The sequence below is a fragment of the Monodon monoceros genome, unplaced genomic scaffold, assembly GCF_005190385.1.
Source record: "Monodon monoceros isolate NGI ecotype Baffin Bay Population unplaced genomic scaffold, NGI_Narwhal_1 Super_Scaffold_21, whole genome shotgun sequence".
NCBI lineage: Eukaryota > Metazoa > Chordata > Mammalia > Artiodactyla > Monodontidae > Monodon > Monodon monoceros.
Genome location: NW_021703778.1, coordinates 77,079,026 through 77,096,934, shown reverse-complemented (window position 1 = coordinate 77,096,934; position 17,909 = coordinate 77,079,026). Strand labels below are relative to the sequence as shown.

General features: G+C 42.4%; 3 protein-coding genes across 4 annotated transcripts in view; all 3 read left to right on the top strand.

The window, feature by feature from the left end:
• Positions 1–17,909, top strand: part of PTPN9 (protein tyrosine phosphatase non-receptor type 9) — a 78,493-nt gene that overhangs the window by 20,600 nt on the left and 39,984 nt on the right. The window contains exons 2-4 of one of the 2 annotated variants that reach the window (XM_029238057.1): positions 14,409–14,552; positions 16,830–16,919; positions 17,621–17,745. In XM_029238057.1, the coding sequence (XP_029093890.1) occupies positions 14,409–14,552; positions 16,830–16,919; positions 17,621–17,745 (359 nt within the window). The remainder of the gene's footprint in view (positions 1–14,408; positions 14,553–16,829; positions 16,920–17,620; positions 17,746–17,909) is intronic. The other variant, XM_029238058.1, reaches the window with a different exon arrangement.
• On the top strand, positions 3,456–4,912 carry LOC114904304 (protein preY, mitochondrial-like). Its single transcript, XM_029238060.1, has one exon. It carries the CDS (start codon positions 3,781–3,783, stop codon positions 4,111–4,113), a length of 333 nt encoding a protein of 110 aa, XP_029093893.1. The 5' UTR covers positions 3,456–3,780; the 3' UTR covers positions 4,114–4,912.
• LOC114904305 (phosphatidylinositol N-acetylglucosaminyltransferase subunit Y-like) lies at positions 3,779–4,958 on the top strand. The gene has a single exon (XM_029238061.1). The coding sequence runs from the start codon at positions 4,210–4,212 to the stop codon at positions 4,423–4,425; it is 216 nt and encodes a 71-aa protein (XP_029093894.1). The 5' UTR covers positions 3,779–4,209; the 3' UTR covers positions 4,426–4,958.

The following is a 17,909-nucleotide window of genomic DNA, read 5'->3' as shown; positions in this document are numbered from 1 at the left end:
ATAAGCTTTTATAACACTGTGTGCCTGGGTGGAAGACAGTAAAAACTTCCGGATGAAGAAGTGGGATTTAGACTGACATCTAAAGGGCGAATAGGAGTAAGCCAGGGTTGGGAGGAAGGGAAGGAGAAGAATGTTCCAGCAGGATCTGGAAGGTCAACTCCAATTTATTGACAGTCATAAACATTCCTCCTTTCTTTCTGAAGTCTCAGCCATCAATTGGAAGCAGAGAGAAAAATTGTTACTAAAGGCCTCCCCCACCCCTAGGTTCTCCAAATCCTTTAGATTTTTTTTCCCTAGACTTTCCAGGGTTCTTCTGGTTGTGTGGTTCACCCCCTTATTAACCAGCTGGAATGGGTAGCAGCTGGCAAGCTGCCTTTGGGTTCTTCCTTATAGGGAGTGACCAATTATGCACCCTCCCCCGCCACTCCCCCCAACCCCTGTCTCCTTCTGGGAAGCTGGATGACTTTGCACTTGCTGATGGTGAGGAGCTTCCTGTTTATTCTCCAGATTTCTGTTTTTTTCTATGTTTCTATTCTGTGTTATATTCTTCTGCCCCTCAACCTCTTGACATGAATTTTCTCCTGTGACAATTTAGAAATGTTTACTTCCTTATTTTCTTGTTGAATTATTTCCTCCATTGTCTCTGGGAGTTCTTCATCCTCTTTGATAACCTTTGTCTGGAGAGTGGTATTTAAGCCTGAGAATAGAGATGGCAGCTTATGTTTAGTAAACATGCTGTTGGCAAAAAACCTCCAGCAGGAAAGCGAGTGTGGCACAATTGCCACACTCCAAGGGCCTTGGAGCATCCCCTGTTTAGTGCTAAAGCTCCTAAAAGCAGCTATAATCCTTTACCCCTTTGTAGAGCTCCCTAACTCATTATCTTTGGTCTTGATAGGAAGACTATAGAGTATCAACAAACTCATCATTTGGTGGCAGGGTTTAAAGTACCCCGCCACCCCCGTCACGTGGCTTGTGGGATCTTAGTTCCCCGACCAGGGATTGAACCTGGGCCCCAGCAGTGAAAGCACTGAGTCCTAACCACTGGACCGCCAAGGAATTCCCTAAAGTACTTTTTTAAACATTATGTTCAGATGTCCTTATTATATATATATTTTAGTTAAAGACTATATAAAATTGGTACATTTTATTTTGGGGGTGGAGAATATAGTCACATGATTTAAACTTAAAAAGGTACAGAGGAGAATTTGGTAAATATTCTCCTTCTTGCCATGTCTCTCAGCCACCTAGCTCTCTGAGACAACCAACGTTACCAGTTTCTTGTATATCCTTCCAGAGTAATTTTGTGCATAGACAAAGACACGACTTAGTATATATGTCATAATATATATGTGAGATAACATATCTGCTGATGAGATGAATGATGTGTATCCTGTATTTCTCAAGGCCACTTAGTGAGTGGGAAGACTGGAATTTGAAAAGTTTTGAATTCAAACCTCAAAACCTCAGCTATGCCATTTATTAGTTGAGTGACCTTGGGCAGTTTGCTTAGACTCTGTATGCTTTGATTGCTTTATGTGGTTAATAATACTCAGTGTGCCAAGGCTGTTGAGTATGATGTATGTACAGTTCTTCCTCTGGTGCATGTCAGAATGCTTCACAAATGGTTGCTACCTTTGCTGTTTCTTGCTGGACCACACTCTTTGGCCTGTGTGAACTGGGAGGGGCAAAGTCTTGCTCTAAAAAATGAATGGATTGAATTGCCTTTACTGTAATATGTGATCAGTGCTCTCTACTTATGAAGGGAACCATGAGCCAAGGGAGATAGAAATAGCACTTTGAAAAGAATAGAACATTTTTTGCTCCCCCGGTATTGGAGAACAGCTATTCCTGGTCTGGGGTCTTCACATTTGGCTGGTGGAGTGCTGATAAACCCTAGGACTTCACTTCCCCTGGTAGGAAGTTATTAACACTGAGGAGCTTTTCATGTTTAATGGCTGAATTAGCTCCGGCCCTTCAGTATTGCTTGAAGCTTTGGACTCTTATGGGAAGCTTCACTTGGTCAGTCCTATTTTGGGTTTCCTGCTATTCAGTTCCCATTGTGATGTTAATCCTTTAATAGCAGTTAGCTTTCATTCTTTTTGGTTCTTGCACAATGCTTGATGTAATAGATGGAAGAGTCTCGAATTTCAGAACCAGTCCCATGTGGTTTCATCAGGAGGATGGTGTTAAGCCTTCCTTCATGGTTATCTGGACTCAGCATTCTTTTAAAAATTATTATTTATTCTTTTTTATTTTTGGCTGCGTTGGGTTTTCCTTGCTGCGTGCGGGCTATTCTCTGGTTGTAGCCGGTTGAGGCAACTCTTCCTTGAGGGCTTCTCATTGCGGCGGCTTCTCTTGTTGTGGAGCACAGGCTCTAGGCGCGCGGGCTTCAGTAGTTGTGGCACGTGGGCTCAGTAGTTGTGGTTTGTAGGCTCTACAGCACAGGCTCAGTAGTTGTGGCGCATGGGCCCAGTTGTTCCACAGTAAGTGGGATCTTCCCGGACTAGGGATTGAACCCGTGTCCCCTGCATTGGCAGGTGGATCCTTAATCACTGCGCCACCAGGGAAGGTCCCTAGTTTGCTCATTTTTAAACAAAATCATAATGGGTGTTGAATTTTATTCAGTGCATTTTCAGCATCTGTTGAGACGGTTAAATACGTTTTCTTCTTTAGTATCTGGTAATATAGAAAATTGTGTTGGTAGATGTCCCTAGGTTAAACTGTCTTTTCATTCCTAGGATAAACCCTCTTTGGTTATGATGTATTTGTCCTCTGTTAAACTACTCTTTCTACAACATCAGAGTTATCTGGACCATGAAGGTTTAATAGAATATGGCATAAAAACCATCTGAGCCTGTAGGTATTTTTTTTTTGTGTGTGTAGGGGATATTTGACAACTCTTGTTTTTTCATTCACATTTCTTTGATGCTCAGTGGTCACTAGTACTTCTAAAAGTGAATCTTAAAAGTTCCTTGGTTTTTCCTCCTCTGCCCTCTAAATGTTAATGTTCTTTAGAGTTCTGTTGTTCATTATTCATTCATACATATTTATTAGATATTATTAGAGATATTTATTAATGCAAGGCACAGTGCTAGGAACTTCCCTCCCTGCTGCTAGATTTTTTCCTTCTAGTCTGGCTTCCCCACTGCTGGCAGAGTCATTTTTAGCTGGGAGAGGAGGACTAAATGTATTTCATACCTTCTCTTAAAAATCTCTGTTAAGGGACTTCCCTGGTGGTGCAGTGGTTAAGAATCTGCCTGCCAGTGCAGGGGACATGGGTTTGAGCCCTGGTCTGGGAAGATCCCACATGCCGTGGAGCATCTAAGCCCGTGTGCCACAACTGCTGAGCCCACGTGCTGCACTACTGAAGCCTACGTGCCTAGAGCCTGTGCTCTGCAACAAAGGGATGCCACCGCAATGAGAAGACCCTGTACCGCAACGAAGAGTAGCCCCTGCTCGTTGCAACTAGAGAAAGCCCGTGTGCAGAAACGAAGACCCAGCACAGCCAGAAAAAAAAAAAGTCTCTGTTGAGTCCTTCATGTGTATAGGATCATGGGCCTTTCCTGTGTGGCTCAGCCTCCATGTCAGCTCATATCCCACCATTCTCTGTCATATACACTGGACACACTGGCTACACTGTATCCCCCAGTAATCCCTGTTCTTTCATGACTCTGCCTTTACACATTTTGTTTTCTCTAAAGAGAATTCTTGTCTCTCCCTGGCAAATTTCTATTCATCCTTCAAGGCACTCTTTTAAAAAGATTTGTTGTTGGCCAGAACATGCTGAGCGGAGTGTGCGGCCGGCTCGCCTCAGCGCTGTGGGGGACACGTACACAGCCGTCCGCGGTCGCCCAGAGGTATCTGCACATGTTGTCCACAGACAAGAGCGAGAGGACGAGGAAACCTCCCCGTGCCTTCGACCCAGCGCTGCTGGAGTTCCTGGTGTGCCCGCTCTCCAAGAAGCTGCTCAGATACGAAGCATCGACAAATGAATTGATTAACGAAGAGTTAGGAATAGCCTATCCAATTATTGATGGGATTCCTAATACGATACCACAGGCAGCCAGGATGACACATCAAAATAAGAAGCAAGAAGAAATGGAGCAGCATTAGATCATACTTAAAAATAACAACACACACAACTAAATTTTCTAAATACCATCCACCTTTTAAAAAGTCAGAGTGACGGGTAATAAGTGGAGGAAAAGAATGTTTCTGTCTCTTCCTACGTTGACTGTCCTTATTCCATTGGTCTCTTTAGCAGGACTGTTATACTCGTCCTCTGTGGAAGAAAACTTCCCACAGGGCTGCACTAGCACAGCCAGCCTGTGCTTTTACAGTCTGCTCTTGCTGATTGCCATACCCGTTTATGTGTTCTTCCACCTTTGGACTTGGATGGGTATTAAACTCTTCAGGCATAATTAATACAACCAGAGCCAAGATGGTATAGCGTAATGATATGCTGAGTGTCTGTCTCTGAAAGCTCAACTACATGGAAATACTGGAAACCCACTTAATTTGCAAGAAAGATGCTTTGCCTAGCTTCTGTCAGAGGTTTAGGACTATAGGAGGCTTAAGCTGCAGAGGCTTCTTTACTGTACTTTGGTCTTCCCTTGTTTTTTGAAGGTTCTCATTTATACCTGGGGTATCAGAAGAAACAATTCAACAAAGTGTCTTGTTGGAAGTTAATAGCCCCAGACATCATCTGATGGCTTTATTTCTTATCCCATTCATAATTAAAAGTTACTAATTTGAAATTTTATATGTTTATTTTACATTCAGAGTCTGGTAAAGTCACATGTTAAGGATGACTGAAGTAATTCTAGAGGAGCTCTGTTGGAGTAGTTGTAAAGAAATGCATTTGAACTAATGTGGTATAAAACTGTAATAAAATGGAAATTTCATGTATTTGCCAAAAATAAAAAAGATTTGTTTTTAATTCTCTTAGAGAGTTTGAATCCCATAGTACTCTGTGCATAGATCTGTCTTAGAACTTATCACATTATATGATGCTGATCCATTTATACGTGTCTCCATGTTTAAATGACTGTAACCTGCTCAGAATGGGTCTTTCTCTCTCTAAATTATGTCTCCTCAACAGCTACTGTGCTGCTTAGCATAGAGCAGGCCCTCAGCAAATACTTGTGAATGCTTGACTGACTACATGAGTGGATGCCTGAAAGAGCTCTGCTGTGCTCTTGCCTTGAAGGGGGATACTACTGCTACTAGTCATGGAAGGTTGCCAGAGAGGAAACAAGTCTCTGCACTAAAACAATGTCTACTTGAATAGTCCCTCTTTCTTCTTCCCTTCCCCCAAGATGCGTGTGTGTGTGTGTGGGGGGGTGGTTGTGGGGACATAAACTTAGAAAAGTATATATCTATTAGTATTTTTCTGTTGACTTTAACTTTTAAATTATTATTATTATTTTTTAATTAATTTATTTATTTTTGGCTGTGTTGGGTCTTCGTTGCTGCGCGCGGGCTTTCTGTAGTTGCAGCAAGTGGGGGCTACTCTTCATTGCGATGCATGGGCTTCTCATTGCAGTGGCTTCTCTTGTTGCGGAGCACGGGCTCTAGGTGTGCCGGCTTCAGTAGTTGTGGCTCGTGGGCTCTAGAGCGCAGGCTTAGTAGTTGTGGCGTGTTGGCTTAGTTGCTCTGCAGCATGTGGGATCTTCCCGGACCAGGGCTCGAACCTGTGTTCCCTGCACTGGCAGGCGGATTCTTAACCACTGCGCCACCAGGGAAGCCCACTTTTAAATGATTAAAACATGAAAACAGCTGTAGGGTGATGGGATTTTGGTTGACCTTTTCCTTTTTTTTTTGTTAAATTAAACAAACATTTTTAAATATAGTAATAAGTCAATAAGGGAACTGAACCAGATTCAGGATTGAAATAATGCAGTCTTTTTTTAAAAAACATTTATTTATTTATTTGACTGCGTCGGGTCTTAGTTGCAGCATGTGGGATCTTCATTGCGGCATGCAGGATGTTTCGTTGTGACACATGGGCTTCTCTCTAGTTGTGGCGCGTGGGCTCAGTACTTGCAGTGCGTGGGCTTAGTTGCCCCAAGGCATGTGGGATCTTAGTTCCCCGACCAGGGATCGAACCCACATCCCCTGCATGGGAAGGCGGATTCTTAATCACTGGACCACCAGGGAAGTCCTGAAATAATGCAGTCTTCCATGAAGATATCAAAGCCATATTTTTCACCTCAACCTCCAACATTTCACGTAGGTTAAGGATGTCCCTCAAGCATCTCTAAGCCCTCCGTCCCCCAGCTTCTAACTCATGGCGTTCTGCATGGTGACCTGTGCAGGACCACCAGTGCTTATACACAGTGGACCACCTTAGACTCTCAGGAGGCCTGGCCCAGCCTGCAGAGACTGATGGCAGCCCACCCTCAGCCGTTCAGTCCTAGAGGCACCCGCTGGCTGACCGCTTCCTTTTTTTTTTTTTTTTTTTACAGATTTTCTTACATTATTTCATAACAGAAGTTATGAAATAAAATCAGAAAGTTTTTCTTAAAACTTTTTCCTTCCAAGATGCAGTAAAACCCTATTTAAGAAAGCACTGGGAACTTCCCTGGTGGTGCAGTGGTTAAGAATCCACCTGCCAATGCAGGGGACATGAGTTCGAGCCCTGGTCTGGAAAGATCCCACACGTCGAAGAGCAACTAAGTCCTTGTGCCGTGACTGCTGAGCCTGCGCTCTAGAGCCTGCAAGCCACAACTGCTGAAGCCCACACGCCTAGAGCCTGTGCTCTGCAACAAGAGAAGCCACCGCAATGAGAAGCCTGTGCACCTCAACGAAGAGTAGCCCCTGCTCACCGCAACTAGAGAAAGCCCACGCGCAGCAACAAAGACCCAACACAGCCAAAAATAAATAAATTAATTAATTTAAAAAAAAAGAAAGCACTGGCTCTTACATGTAAGGCTTACATATGTTGGGTTCTATTATCAATGAAACATTAATTCATTTAAACTTCAACGTTCCTATGAGCAGGGTACTCATCACTTTTAACAGATAAGGAAACAGCACAGAGCTTGTAAGTTGTAGAGCTGGGATCAAGCAGAGTGGTTACTCCAGCAGTTAGAAGTGCTGAATTTAATATTGCTCCACCTCTAGCTTCATTTAAAGTTTGGGTGCCCAAACAGCACCACTGTTATAGTGATTTGAATTAGTAGCAGAGTTACTAAGGTTTAAGAGTGGCAGCCTTGGGGGAGAATACTTTGCTAGGGACTCAGTACTTCAAAATTGATTTGTCAAATTTACTCCCAAACCTTCCCCTCCCCTTTTTTCTGACTACAAAAGTAACGCATGTTTATTGTAAGGAAAAACTGGGGAAATACAGGAAAACACCAAGATTTCAGAGTGTTCATCTTAACACTTAGTGGTGGTAATAACTACTGCAAACATTTTCATATTTTTATGTATTCAGACTTTAAGAAATGAAAATGAGATTCTCTTGTTACCTATTTGTTAATGATCTGTGTTAATGTTTAATGAGCATTTTTTCATCTTAATGTTACATTCTGTGTACTACCATTTTTCACCAATTTATATTTTGAGGTGATTTGTACTGTTTTGTTAATTATCCTTATTGATGAAAATGTTCACAGATCTAGGTTATTTTTCTGGGAGTGGAATTGCGGGGTCAAAGAATATGCTGTGTTTTATAGCCTTTTAGTGACTGCTTGAGTGCCTTTGCTGAACCCTCACCAACACTAGGTAGTAGCATTGAGCGGGGTGGGAGGGAACCTTGGCTGGTTTTGGTTACATTTCCATGATTACTAATGAGGTTGAATATTTTCTGTAACTTTATTGGCCAGTTGAGTTTCTTTGAAGAATTGCTTATCCATCCTTTACTTGTTATTAATTATTTATTCAAGTATTTTTGCTGAGTGCCAAGCACTGTTGTAAACCTCAGATATAAGGCAATAAAATAATAATAAAAGAAAAAGAAAGCAAGCACTGGCTCTTTTATTTATTTATTATTTATTTTAGGCTGCATCGGGTCTTAGTTGTGGCACGCGGGATCTTCTTTGAGGCACCCGCGTGCCTTTTCTCGTTGTGGTGCTTGGGCTCTTTGTTGTGGTGCATGGACTTCTCTCTAGTTGTGGCCTGTAGGTTTTCTTTTCTCTAGTTGTGGCCCACAGGTTCCAGAGCACGAGGACTCTGTAATTTGCAGCACGTGGGCTCTAGTTGAGGCACGCAAGTTCAGTAGTTGTGATATGTGGGCTTTAGTTGTCCCCCTGGTGTGTGGGATCTTAGTTCCCTAACCAGGGATCGAACCCGTGTCCCCTGCATTGGAAGGCGGATTCTTTACCACTGGACCACCAGGAAAGTCCCAGCACTGGCTCTTTTTTTTTAAATTTTATTTATTTTATTTTTGGCTGTGTTGGATCTTTGTTGCTGTGTATGGGCTTTCTCCAGTTGCGGCGATCGGGGGCTACTCTTTGTTGCGGTGTGCGGGCTTCTCATTGTGGTGGCTTCTCTTGTTGAGGAGCATGGGCTCTAGGCACGTAGGCTCAGTAGTTGTGGCGCACGGGCTTAGTTGCTCTGTGGTATGTGGGATCTTCCCAGACCAGGGCTTGAACCCATGTCCCCTCCATTGGCAGGCGGATTCTTAACCACTGCACCACCAGGAAAGCCCCTGGCTCTTTTTAAAATTAATTAATTAATTAAAAAATAATTTTATTTTTGGCTGTGTTGGGTCTTCATTGCTGCACACAGGCTTTCTCTAGTTGTGGGGAGCGGGGGCTACTCTTCATTGCAGTGCACGGGCTTCTCATCGTGGTGGCTTCTCTTGTTGCAGAGCATGGGCTCTAGGCACGTGGGCTTCAGTAGTTGCGGCACACGCAGGCTCTGTAGTTGTGGCTCGCAGGCTCCAGAGCGCAGGCTCAGTAGTTGTGGCACACGGTCTTAGTTGCTCCGCAGCATGTGAGATTCTCCTGGACCAGGGATCGAACCTGTGTCACCTGCATTGGCAGGCAGATTCTTAACCACTGCAACCACCAGGGAAGTCCCAAGAGCGTAGTTTTTAGGTTGAAAATTCAGCAAACTTCACCTTGCTGCATTATAGCAAGCTAGTGTATTTTAGCTCAGATTCTGTTTCCTGGCAGATTGATGAGGACTAAAGGGATTACTAGACATTACAAGGAAATTCACAATGAAGGAAAGGTGGGAAAACAGGCATAAGAGGAAGGTAATTTACTAATGCATCTGTCACTGAAATTAATGGGGAAATGGCATATTTGCTGAAATATGGAGGTAACCTCACATTTGTTAAAAGGCAGACACTGAGTCTTATATTGAATCACTTTCCTTATTTAGGTATTCAGTGCAGGGTGACTGATTGCATTTTTTGCATGGTGTTTGTCCTGAGCAAAATTGTTCCTGTATTATGATGAGAAATACTCTCAAGTCAGTTTGATGCTGTTGAAAAGGATTAGTGCTCAGGATGGCAGTGTTAATCTCCAGAGCTGCCAGTGTAGGGACAAAAGCATTGAGAGTTGGGAGCAAGGATATAAATACTTTTTTTTGTTTGTTTTTTTTTTGTTTTTACATCTTTATTGGAGTATAATTGCTTTACAATGGTGTGTTAGTTTCTGCTTTATAACAAAGTGAATCAGTTATACATATACATATGTTCCCATATCTCTTCCCTCTTGCATCTCCCTCCCTCCCACCCTGCCTATCCCACCCCTCCAGGCGGTCACAAAGCACCAAGCTGATCTCCCTGTGCTATGGGGTATAAATACTTCTGGACCTAGCTTTTCCTATGTTGCCACAGAGCCCTGAATGAGGATAAGTTGATCCTTTAGAGACTTTTGTATTACAGTTTAACACATATTGGAAGTTTCTAATTTAAACTTATGCTTTTGGATAAAATGGATTAGAGAGATTGAATTGCTACAGGCTAAAGAGAAACAACAAAGGTCACTTGATTTTGAGGAACTCTCTGTTGAAAGAAGTTTTAGTGTGAAATGACTGGAGTTAAGAAAAAAAGAGAATGGGCTTCCCTGGTGGCGCAGTGGTTAAGAATCCATCTGCCAATGCAGGGGACATGGGTTCGAGCCCTGGCCCAGGAAGATCCCACATGCTGTGGAGCAACAAAGCCTGTGCGCCACAACTACTGAGCCTGTGCTCTAGAGCCCGCGAGCCACAACTACTGAAGCCCGTGCGCCTAGAGCCCGTGCTCTGCAACAAGAGAAGCCACTGCAATGAGAAGCCCATGCACCTCAACAAAGAGTAGCCACCTCTCGCTGCAACTAGAGAAAGCCCGCGAACAGCAACGAAGACCCAATGCAGCCAAAAATAAATAAATAAAATAAATTTAAAAAAAAAGAAGAAGAAAGAATGAACATCCATTCAGAGACTGCCTACCAAGTGCCAGGTAGTGTGGTGAATGCTTCTTATCTGTTGTCTTGTTCAAGCCTTATCTTTTCATGAAGAAATAGAGGCTCAGAGAGGTTAAGTGACTTGCCCAGATCATACAGGAGTGAGTGAGAGGATGGGTTCTTTCTGACTCCCAAACCCACTACACTGCTAGAGTTGTTTCTTGGTGGTTAGATGGCTGACATCCCAGGACTTTATTTCAAGAGTAGGTTTCACTCTTGCCCACATTGTCTTGGAATACAGGATTTTAGGTACTAACTGTGGAACCAAGGGTGCCAGCCCATTCTTCTGGACCTTTTGGGTTGCTAGCCCCTTGCCTAGAGTTCATCTGAAAATTATAGCTGCTCTTGGGAGCTTAATATAACATGAAGACTATGTTGTTGGTTTTATTCTCCTATACCATACAACACTAGTAGATAGTGTCCAGGGTGTAATCACTTAACTGACAGATTTCTCAGCCATTTTATAGTGGTTCTCTGGTTTCTTAGTCAAGAAACTTGTTTTTATCAATTTAAACATGATTGTGGGAGAAGTATGTAATTACAGTAAGCTCTGACTATGCTGTAACAAATCTTACCCATACCTAACAAGCTGGTTGAGGGGGGTTGTAAGTGATAATGTTAGTTTTTCTGTACATCAGTTCAGACCTTTTCCCAAAGGAAGACCAAAGCTGTTTGAACTGTGACCACTCCTTTGTTGCCAGGTGTGAGCAACTTGTGATTACTCATAAGCCTAGATAGCTTCAAATCATTCACCTTGATCTGAAGTATTTTGTAAGCTGTGACTTAACCATTTGGCTCATTCTTTCTTTCACCAGGAAATACACTGAATATTAATTTCAGGAATTTCAGTGATCCCTTCTGAAGAGTGTATCGCTCATTAAAATATCTGGGGCTTGTTTTTCTGGTAACAAACAGAACCACAAATTGGTCTGTACTTCGTGGCTGTGCCAAACCCTTGTGTAGACGGAGGGAGGGACCTGATGAACTGTTTAGAGAGGGGCTGTGGAAGATGAGACCATCTTTCTAGCTTGTCTAAGAGGTTCATCTCTTTGACCAGAGGAATGGGCATGCAGGAGAGAGAGAATGAGGCTGAACATAGCAGGCGATGTATGAGTGTATTTGTATCCGTAAATATCACATCACTGTTTATAGTACACTGGACTCTCTTCATGCAAGGCCTAGTCCTGCCAAATCTGGAGGAATTGTTCCCATGCTTAAAGCCAAGAACAACATCCTGACCAGCGGGGGACAGAGGTCAGCTCAAGGCAGCAGCTCTTGGGAGCTACAGGACATTAAGAACCTTGAAGGAACTGAGTTTAATGAGAAGGAAGCCGATATGTACCTGGAAGGAAGCGTGTGAAACCTGTGTGTCTCTTGTTGGGGTGTGGCTTATTTATGAGAAATGAAAAATCATCTTAATAGTTGGATTTCATATCACCTCCTGGTCATTTAACTATATTTCCCCCTCCCACCTGCATATTGTTTTGTCTTTTGATTGTTTTTATTAGAAAAAGGGGAAAAAGATATTCTGTTATTCTGCTGTTTTACTCTACAGGCAGCTTCAGAGATGCCCAGGAGAGAGCTGGCTTGAGAAGATGATATGTTAATTAAACAAATAGCCTTTACAAAATCTCCTAGGACCTTCCGGACTTGCCGCACTTTTGTTTCTGGGATCTTTCTGTGCCGGCTTCTTTTCCCTTCCGTCTTTCCTCATTCTGATGCTGGCCACTCACCCCATAGAGGCAACTCCAACTGTTTTCTGGTGGAGCATTCTAAGTTTGTCCTGTTGTCTTCTCTGGGACTCATTTCTCTGGTCTGACTGTAACTGGTTCTGGGCCAAAGTGATCGTCTGAAAGCGTTTCTTCATAGCCTTTATTTCTTGGCTCTCTTTATGCACTTTGCCTGATTAGTTTTGCTGGTTCTCTCCTTTTCCAGTTGATGTGAGGTATGTTGCCTCAGTTGGAGGGTTCTAAAGCTCAGGTGCAGCCCCAGGCCTCTTAGATTTTACCCTGGTTTGTAAAGTGCCTTTATCCTTTCCTAGAAATTGGGGGAATGAATCAGGTGCTCTGTTATATGACGTATTGCTGACTCTCCTGGGATTCTAGTTTGCTAGTTATTTAAACACGTATGTAGCAATTTGGATTGTATTTGCAAGGTAGGACTTGTTGCCAAGACTCTGAAGTAGGTCATTCCTGTTACCCTTTCTCCCGTTTTTTTTTTTTTTTGGCCACACCATGTGGCATGTGGAACCTCCCAGACCAGGGATCAAACCCATGCCCCCTGCAGTGGAAGCGTGGAGTCTTAACCAGTGGACCACCAGGGAAGTCCTCTCCCCTGTTTTTGAATTGAAAAATTAGAGACTGGGACTTCCCTGGTGGTTCAGTGGGTAAGACTCCCTGCTCCCAATACAGGGGGCCTGGGTTCAATCCCTGGTCGGGGAACTAGATCCCGCATGCATGCCGCAACTAAGAGTTCGCATGCCACAACTAAGAGTTCGTGTGCTGCAACTGAGAAGCCCCCATGCCACAACTAAAAAAAGATCCCACATACCGCAACGAAAAAAGATCCCGTGTACTGCAACTAAGACCCGGTGCAGCCAAAATAAATAAATAAACAAATATTTTTAAAAAGTAAAGAAAAATTAGAGACCACGGTCACATAGTAGGTTGACCTTACACCTCTTGAAACAAACCTCATTTTTGTATTCCTTATATGTAGCACAGATATTAACAAATAGTTAAATACACAATAGTTTATCTTTAAAAAAATATTTATTTATTTTGGCTGCGCTGGATCTTCATTGCGACAGGCGGGATCTTCATTGTGGCATGTGGACTCTTAGTTGTGGCATGCACGTGGGATCTAGTTCTCTGACCAGGGATCGAACCCAGGCCCTCTGCATTGGGAACGCAGAGTCTTACTGACTGGACCACCAGGGAAGTCCCCACAATAGTTTAATAAATACATCTTAACTGAGGGGTTGGTTGGTTGATCAATTAAATTTCAGAATTCTCATCAAGTTGATCACATTTTGGACCAATAAGTGAGAAACGTTTCTGATTGGAAGGGAAAAAATAGCCGTGCAGAAAACGTTTAGCAATTTAGAAAATGCATGCAAAAAAGTCCTATTCTAAAATGAAGAAACAGAAGGGTGGTTTGGCTAGAGTGGAGACTGGTTAAAATGTAAGGAGAAATAGGGTGAGAGAGGATAAAAGAGCATGGATTAATCAAGAGATAGGAATAATTATGGAAATAGGCATCTTGTCAGCTTGGGATTAAACAGTAAAAATGAAAATTCCCACTCCTCCCCCAGTAGTAGGTTCTCTACCCTCACACCCCTCTCCCAAACCACTATCCAGAGGAGCTGTTAATGACCCTCTGGGCACTGGTGTCCAGTTTTGGGGGCTGCCATATGAAGCACAAAGAGGTCCTGTGGGGTCAGTCAGTGCAAAGAGCAGTTGGCCTTTACATTTGTTAAATTCTTCCAATCATTTTGCTGCTCTCAACAGTATTGCTAATTTCAGAACTGAAACCATTTTCTGATTGTTTTACTTTGTGTGACTGGCTCACGGGACCAAAACAGCAGCTGAGACTGCTATACTACACTGTGCGTTAGGCAATAACTCTTCAGAGGGCCCATCCACTTTTTTTTTTAGGCTTAAAAAAAACAACAACAAAAAACAAACTCTGCTGGGTTTTTTTTTTTTGCTTTGGGGCCAGTAATTTGCATCATATTTGGGAGCCTTGATCTTCCCCTCATTATTTCTTCATACATTCCTGTGCTAAGCCCTGCTCTCTGGACCTGGCTCTGGCTTCTGGCCTCATTGAGTTGTATGAAATTTAACAATTTCTGGTTTCAGATCTGTTTCCAACTTTTGTTTTCCCTGTTCCCTCTAGTAAACTTTGGGTTCAAACTTGCTTGGGGAAAGTTTATTTTTTTTCTTGCTTATTTTTTTGTTTCTGTAAATATATTCTCTAATAGCTATCTTTACTTTCTTTGTCAAACAGGCCACCAAGCAGTTTCTTGAAGAGATTAACAAGTGGACAGTTCAGTACAACGTTTCCCCCCTCTCTTGGAATGTGGCCGTCAAGTTCCTCATGGCCCGGAAGTTTGATGTGCTCCGTGCCATAGAGTTGTTTCACTCCTACAGAGTATGTACCTCAGGGATGGACCTGCCATGTGGCACCTGGGTTCTCTATGTTGCTGTTGTTTCTGCCACAGTCTACACAAATAGTGGTTCTCCCCACTCGCATTAAAAAAAAAGTGGATCGATATCTAAGAGCCCTACCTTGGAGTGAGAAAATCCTTCTGAACATACTTAGAAGCTCCCTAAATAAATTAAAAAAAAAAAAAAGGAGACTGAGATAAGAGGCACTAGGATTAATTTAAGAGTTTAAAACTAAAGCTCACACCCATTTTGTGGGTCATGTTGTTCAATATTCATTCATTTATTCAACAGATATTTATTGTATATCTGCTATGTTCCCAGTGCAGAGATTACTATTTAGAAAGAGAGTAAATAAACAATTATAGAAATGTTATGATACGACAGTACTGGGTTCTGTGGAAAGCACATTTAATTAAGAGGGTCAAGGAAGCTTTCCTGAAGGAAATGACTTCTAAATTAAGAGTAGAAGAATGAGTAGGAATCAGACAGTAGGGGAGTATGGCAGAGAGAACAGCAAGTTCAGATGCCTAGTGGCAAGAGACAAATTGAGCTGATCAGAAATGCTGAGTGCGAGAAGGGGGCATGGCAAGAGATTGAGCAGCAGGTAAACAAGGCCAGATCAGAGAGTATCTGTTCTTTCTTAAGGGCAGAGAAGTTCATTGAAGGTATAAACAACAGAATGCCTTGATCAGATTTGCTTTCTGAAAGATTATTTTCACTGTGATTTAGAGGATGGACCAGAAGGGCTATACTGGAGACAGACCAATTATAAGGCTGTTGTACTTACTAGGAGAGAGATGATTGTGGTGTCATTAAATGTAGTGTCAGAGAGATAGAGAAAAAGTGGTCAGATTCTAGAAGTAAAATTGATAGGACAGAGTTGCTTATTAAACTAGTGTGAGGAAAGGGAAGTGGAGAATTCCAGGTCTCTGACTTGGGTGGCAGGGTGGTAAATAGTGGTGGCATTCACTAATTAAGAGACACTGAATGGGTACAGGTACGTGGAGAGAGTAGGTCATGAGTTCAGTTTGGCCGTGTTAAGGTTGAAGTGCCAATGGGATATCCAAATAGACATGTCCTCTAAGCAGTTGGGATGTGAGTCTAGGGTTGGGAAAAGAAGGCTGGACTGGAAGTAGTGATTTCAGAGTGACCAAAGTAGAATATTGGAGGTGAATATTGGAGCCATGAGAATGGGTGAGGTCATCCTGGGAGAGTGTGAGGAATAGGGAGATGTGTAGAGCAGAACCTCATTTCAGACTTTTTGCTTTCTTTGGTCCAGTGTTGTTTTTTAAAGTTAAGTTTGAATGCTTTATGTAAGGCATGCACTCTCCTGTGATTCCAGCACTCATACTGTCTTCACTTTCTGCCTTGCCTCTGAAGGCGTTTGAATTTGATTTTAGGGATGAATTGGGGAAGAATATAAACAAAGACCTAGTTTGTTTTATTCACCAGAGTGTTCTTAGCACTTAGCTGAGTGCCTGGCACATAATAGTTGCTCAACAAATACTGACAGAATGAATGAATGAGTCAGTGAGTGAAATGAGTGAACAAATGAATGAAAAAAAGCCCACAAGAGACTTAGAAGGAGTAGCTGAAGAAATAGAAAAACCAAGAGAGTATTTTTTTTTTTAGTCAAAAATAGAGAATGTCTCAGGAAAAAGAGAATGTGAGTAGTCACCCTTGTCATGTAGAAGGAGGACTGAAAATGCCCATTGGATTGAGCAGGAGCTCTGGATGGTATAGTTAGTTTGGGAGGAAACGAGAGTGCAGTGGAATGAGTGTGAGGGAACTGAGGATGAGTTTAAAGAATCTGGCTATGAAGATGAATTAAAATGAGGTCATGGTAGCTGTTGTTGGAGAGTATATTGAGGGGAGGGATGGCTCCTATTTAAGACAGGAGAGGCCTAAGCCTGGAGGATGTGTTAGGATATCTGTTTCCAGACAGTTTGGGGTGCATATTTTAATATCAGTGCTGCTGCATGTTTAAGAACTTTGACCTTGCACTGTAATGATTGATATATAGTGGTTGGTCTTCAGGGTTAGGATTCTCACTGATTCAAAGAAAAAACCTAAGCCCGAAGGGGCTGATACGCTGGCATTGGACAAGAATTCTGACAACACTCAGTTGGCCTAGAGGGGGGTTACAAAGGAATTCATGATTCAGGAAGCTGATTTCCAAAATCCCTTTTGGTGGTTACATAAAGCTGTCATGGGTGTACAGTATTTTTATATTAATTCATCTTGCTTTTTTTATTTTCAGGAAACACGAAGGAAGGAGGGCATTGTGAAGCTGAAACCTCATGAGGAACCTCTCCGTTCTGAGATCCTTAGTGGAAAATTCACCATCTTAGTGAGTATTAATGAACCCCTCTTGTAGTATCTTGTTATTTTCTTGTGTAGCTGTTCTCTTTGGACTTTGTTCCTAGATATCTTATCCTGAATCAGAGAGTCTCAACAGTGGAGAGCAGATGTGAAGTTTGGCATAAAATTATTCTGGTAATAATTGAAATAATTGAAAATCAGTTGTACAGTACATTTAGAAAAGTTTCTTCACTGGTCCGTTAAGGTTAGTTAAGGCCTTTGGGATGGGTATAAAATGTGTCAGAGGCCCATCCTTCCTTATTTAATGCAAGCTCTCTCCACTTAGAGACCACAGCCTTTCCAGTAAGTATCCAGCAGTACTTTTAACGCAGAGTATAGAAACCATTGTTATATTCTATGAATTTCTCCTGTTGCTTATTTCTTTGCTATCCTGCCTGGGAAAATTAGCTAGGCAGCCAGTGTAGACCATTGTTTAATTTCTCTGTAATTGAAGAGTTAAGAGAATGTGGTTTTTTCCTACCACAGGGGGAAGGAATCCAGGGGGTGCTGAGAATCAGACATGGGATGATAAAAAGCTTTCTTCCTTTTCTGGAGCAATTGATGCAAGTCAGAGAAGTATTATCAGCATCTGTTCTCTTCATAACAAACCTTTGTGCAGGATAAGAGGGCTTCGTGATTTCTGTGATTTTCTATTTGATTTCTAAATATTTCTTGTTTTGTTTGCTCTAGAATGTTCGGGACCCAACAGGAGCCTCCATTGCCCTCTTCACTGCCAGATTACATCATCCCCACAAGTCAGTCCAACATGTGGTACTTCAGGCTCTGTTTTACTTGCTAGACAGAGCTGTGGATAGGTGAGCATGGAAATTATCTTTTGGGTGTTCTACATCCAGATGGGAAAGTGACACTGTTTGATTTGATTAAACTCAGCAGTGCATTCACTATGCTCCTAGGATGTGCCCTGGGCAGTGCTATGAATGGAAAATATTCCATGTCTTTAGGGCTTGGCATGTTTCCA

What these genes read in the sequence shown, in the direction of transcription:
- LOC114904304 (XM_029238060.1), top strand. Translation starts at nt 3,781, where the DNA reads ATGCTGAGCGGAGTGTGCGGCCGGCTCGCCTCAGCGCTGTGGGGGACA.
- LOC114904305 (XM_029238061.1), top strand. Translation starts at nt 4,210, where the DNA reads ATGTTTCTGTCTCTTCCTACGTTGACTGTCCTTATTCCATTGGTCTCT.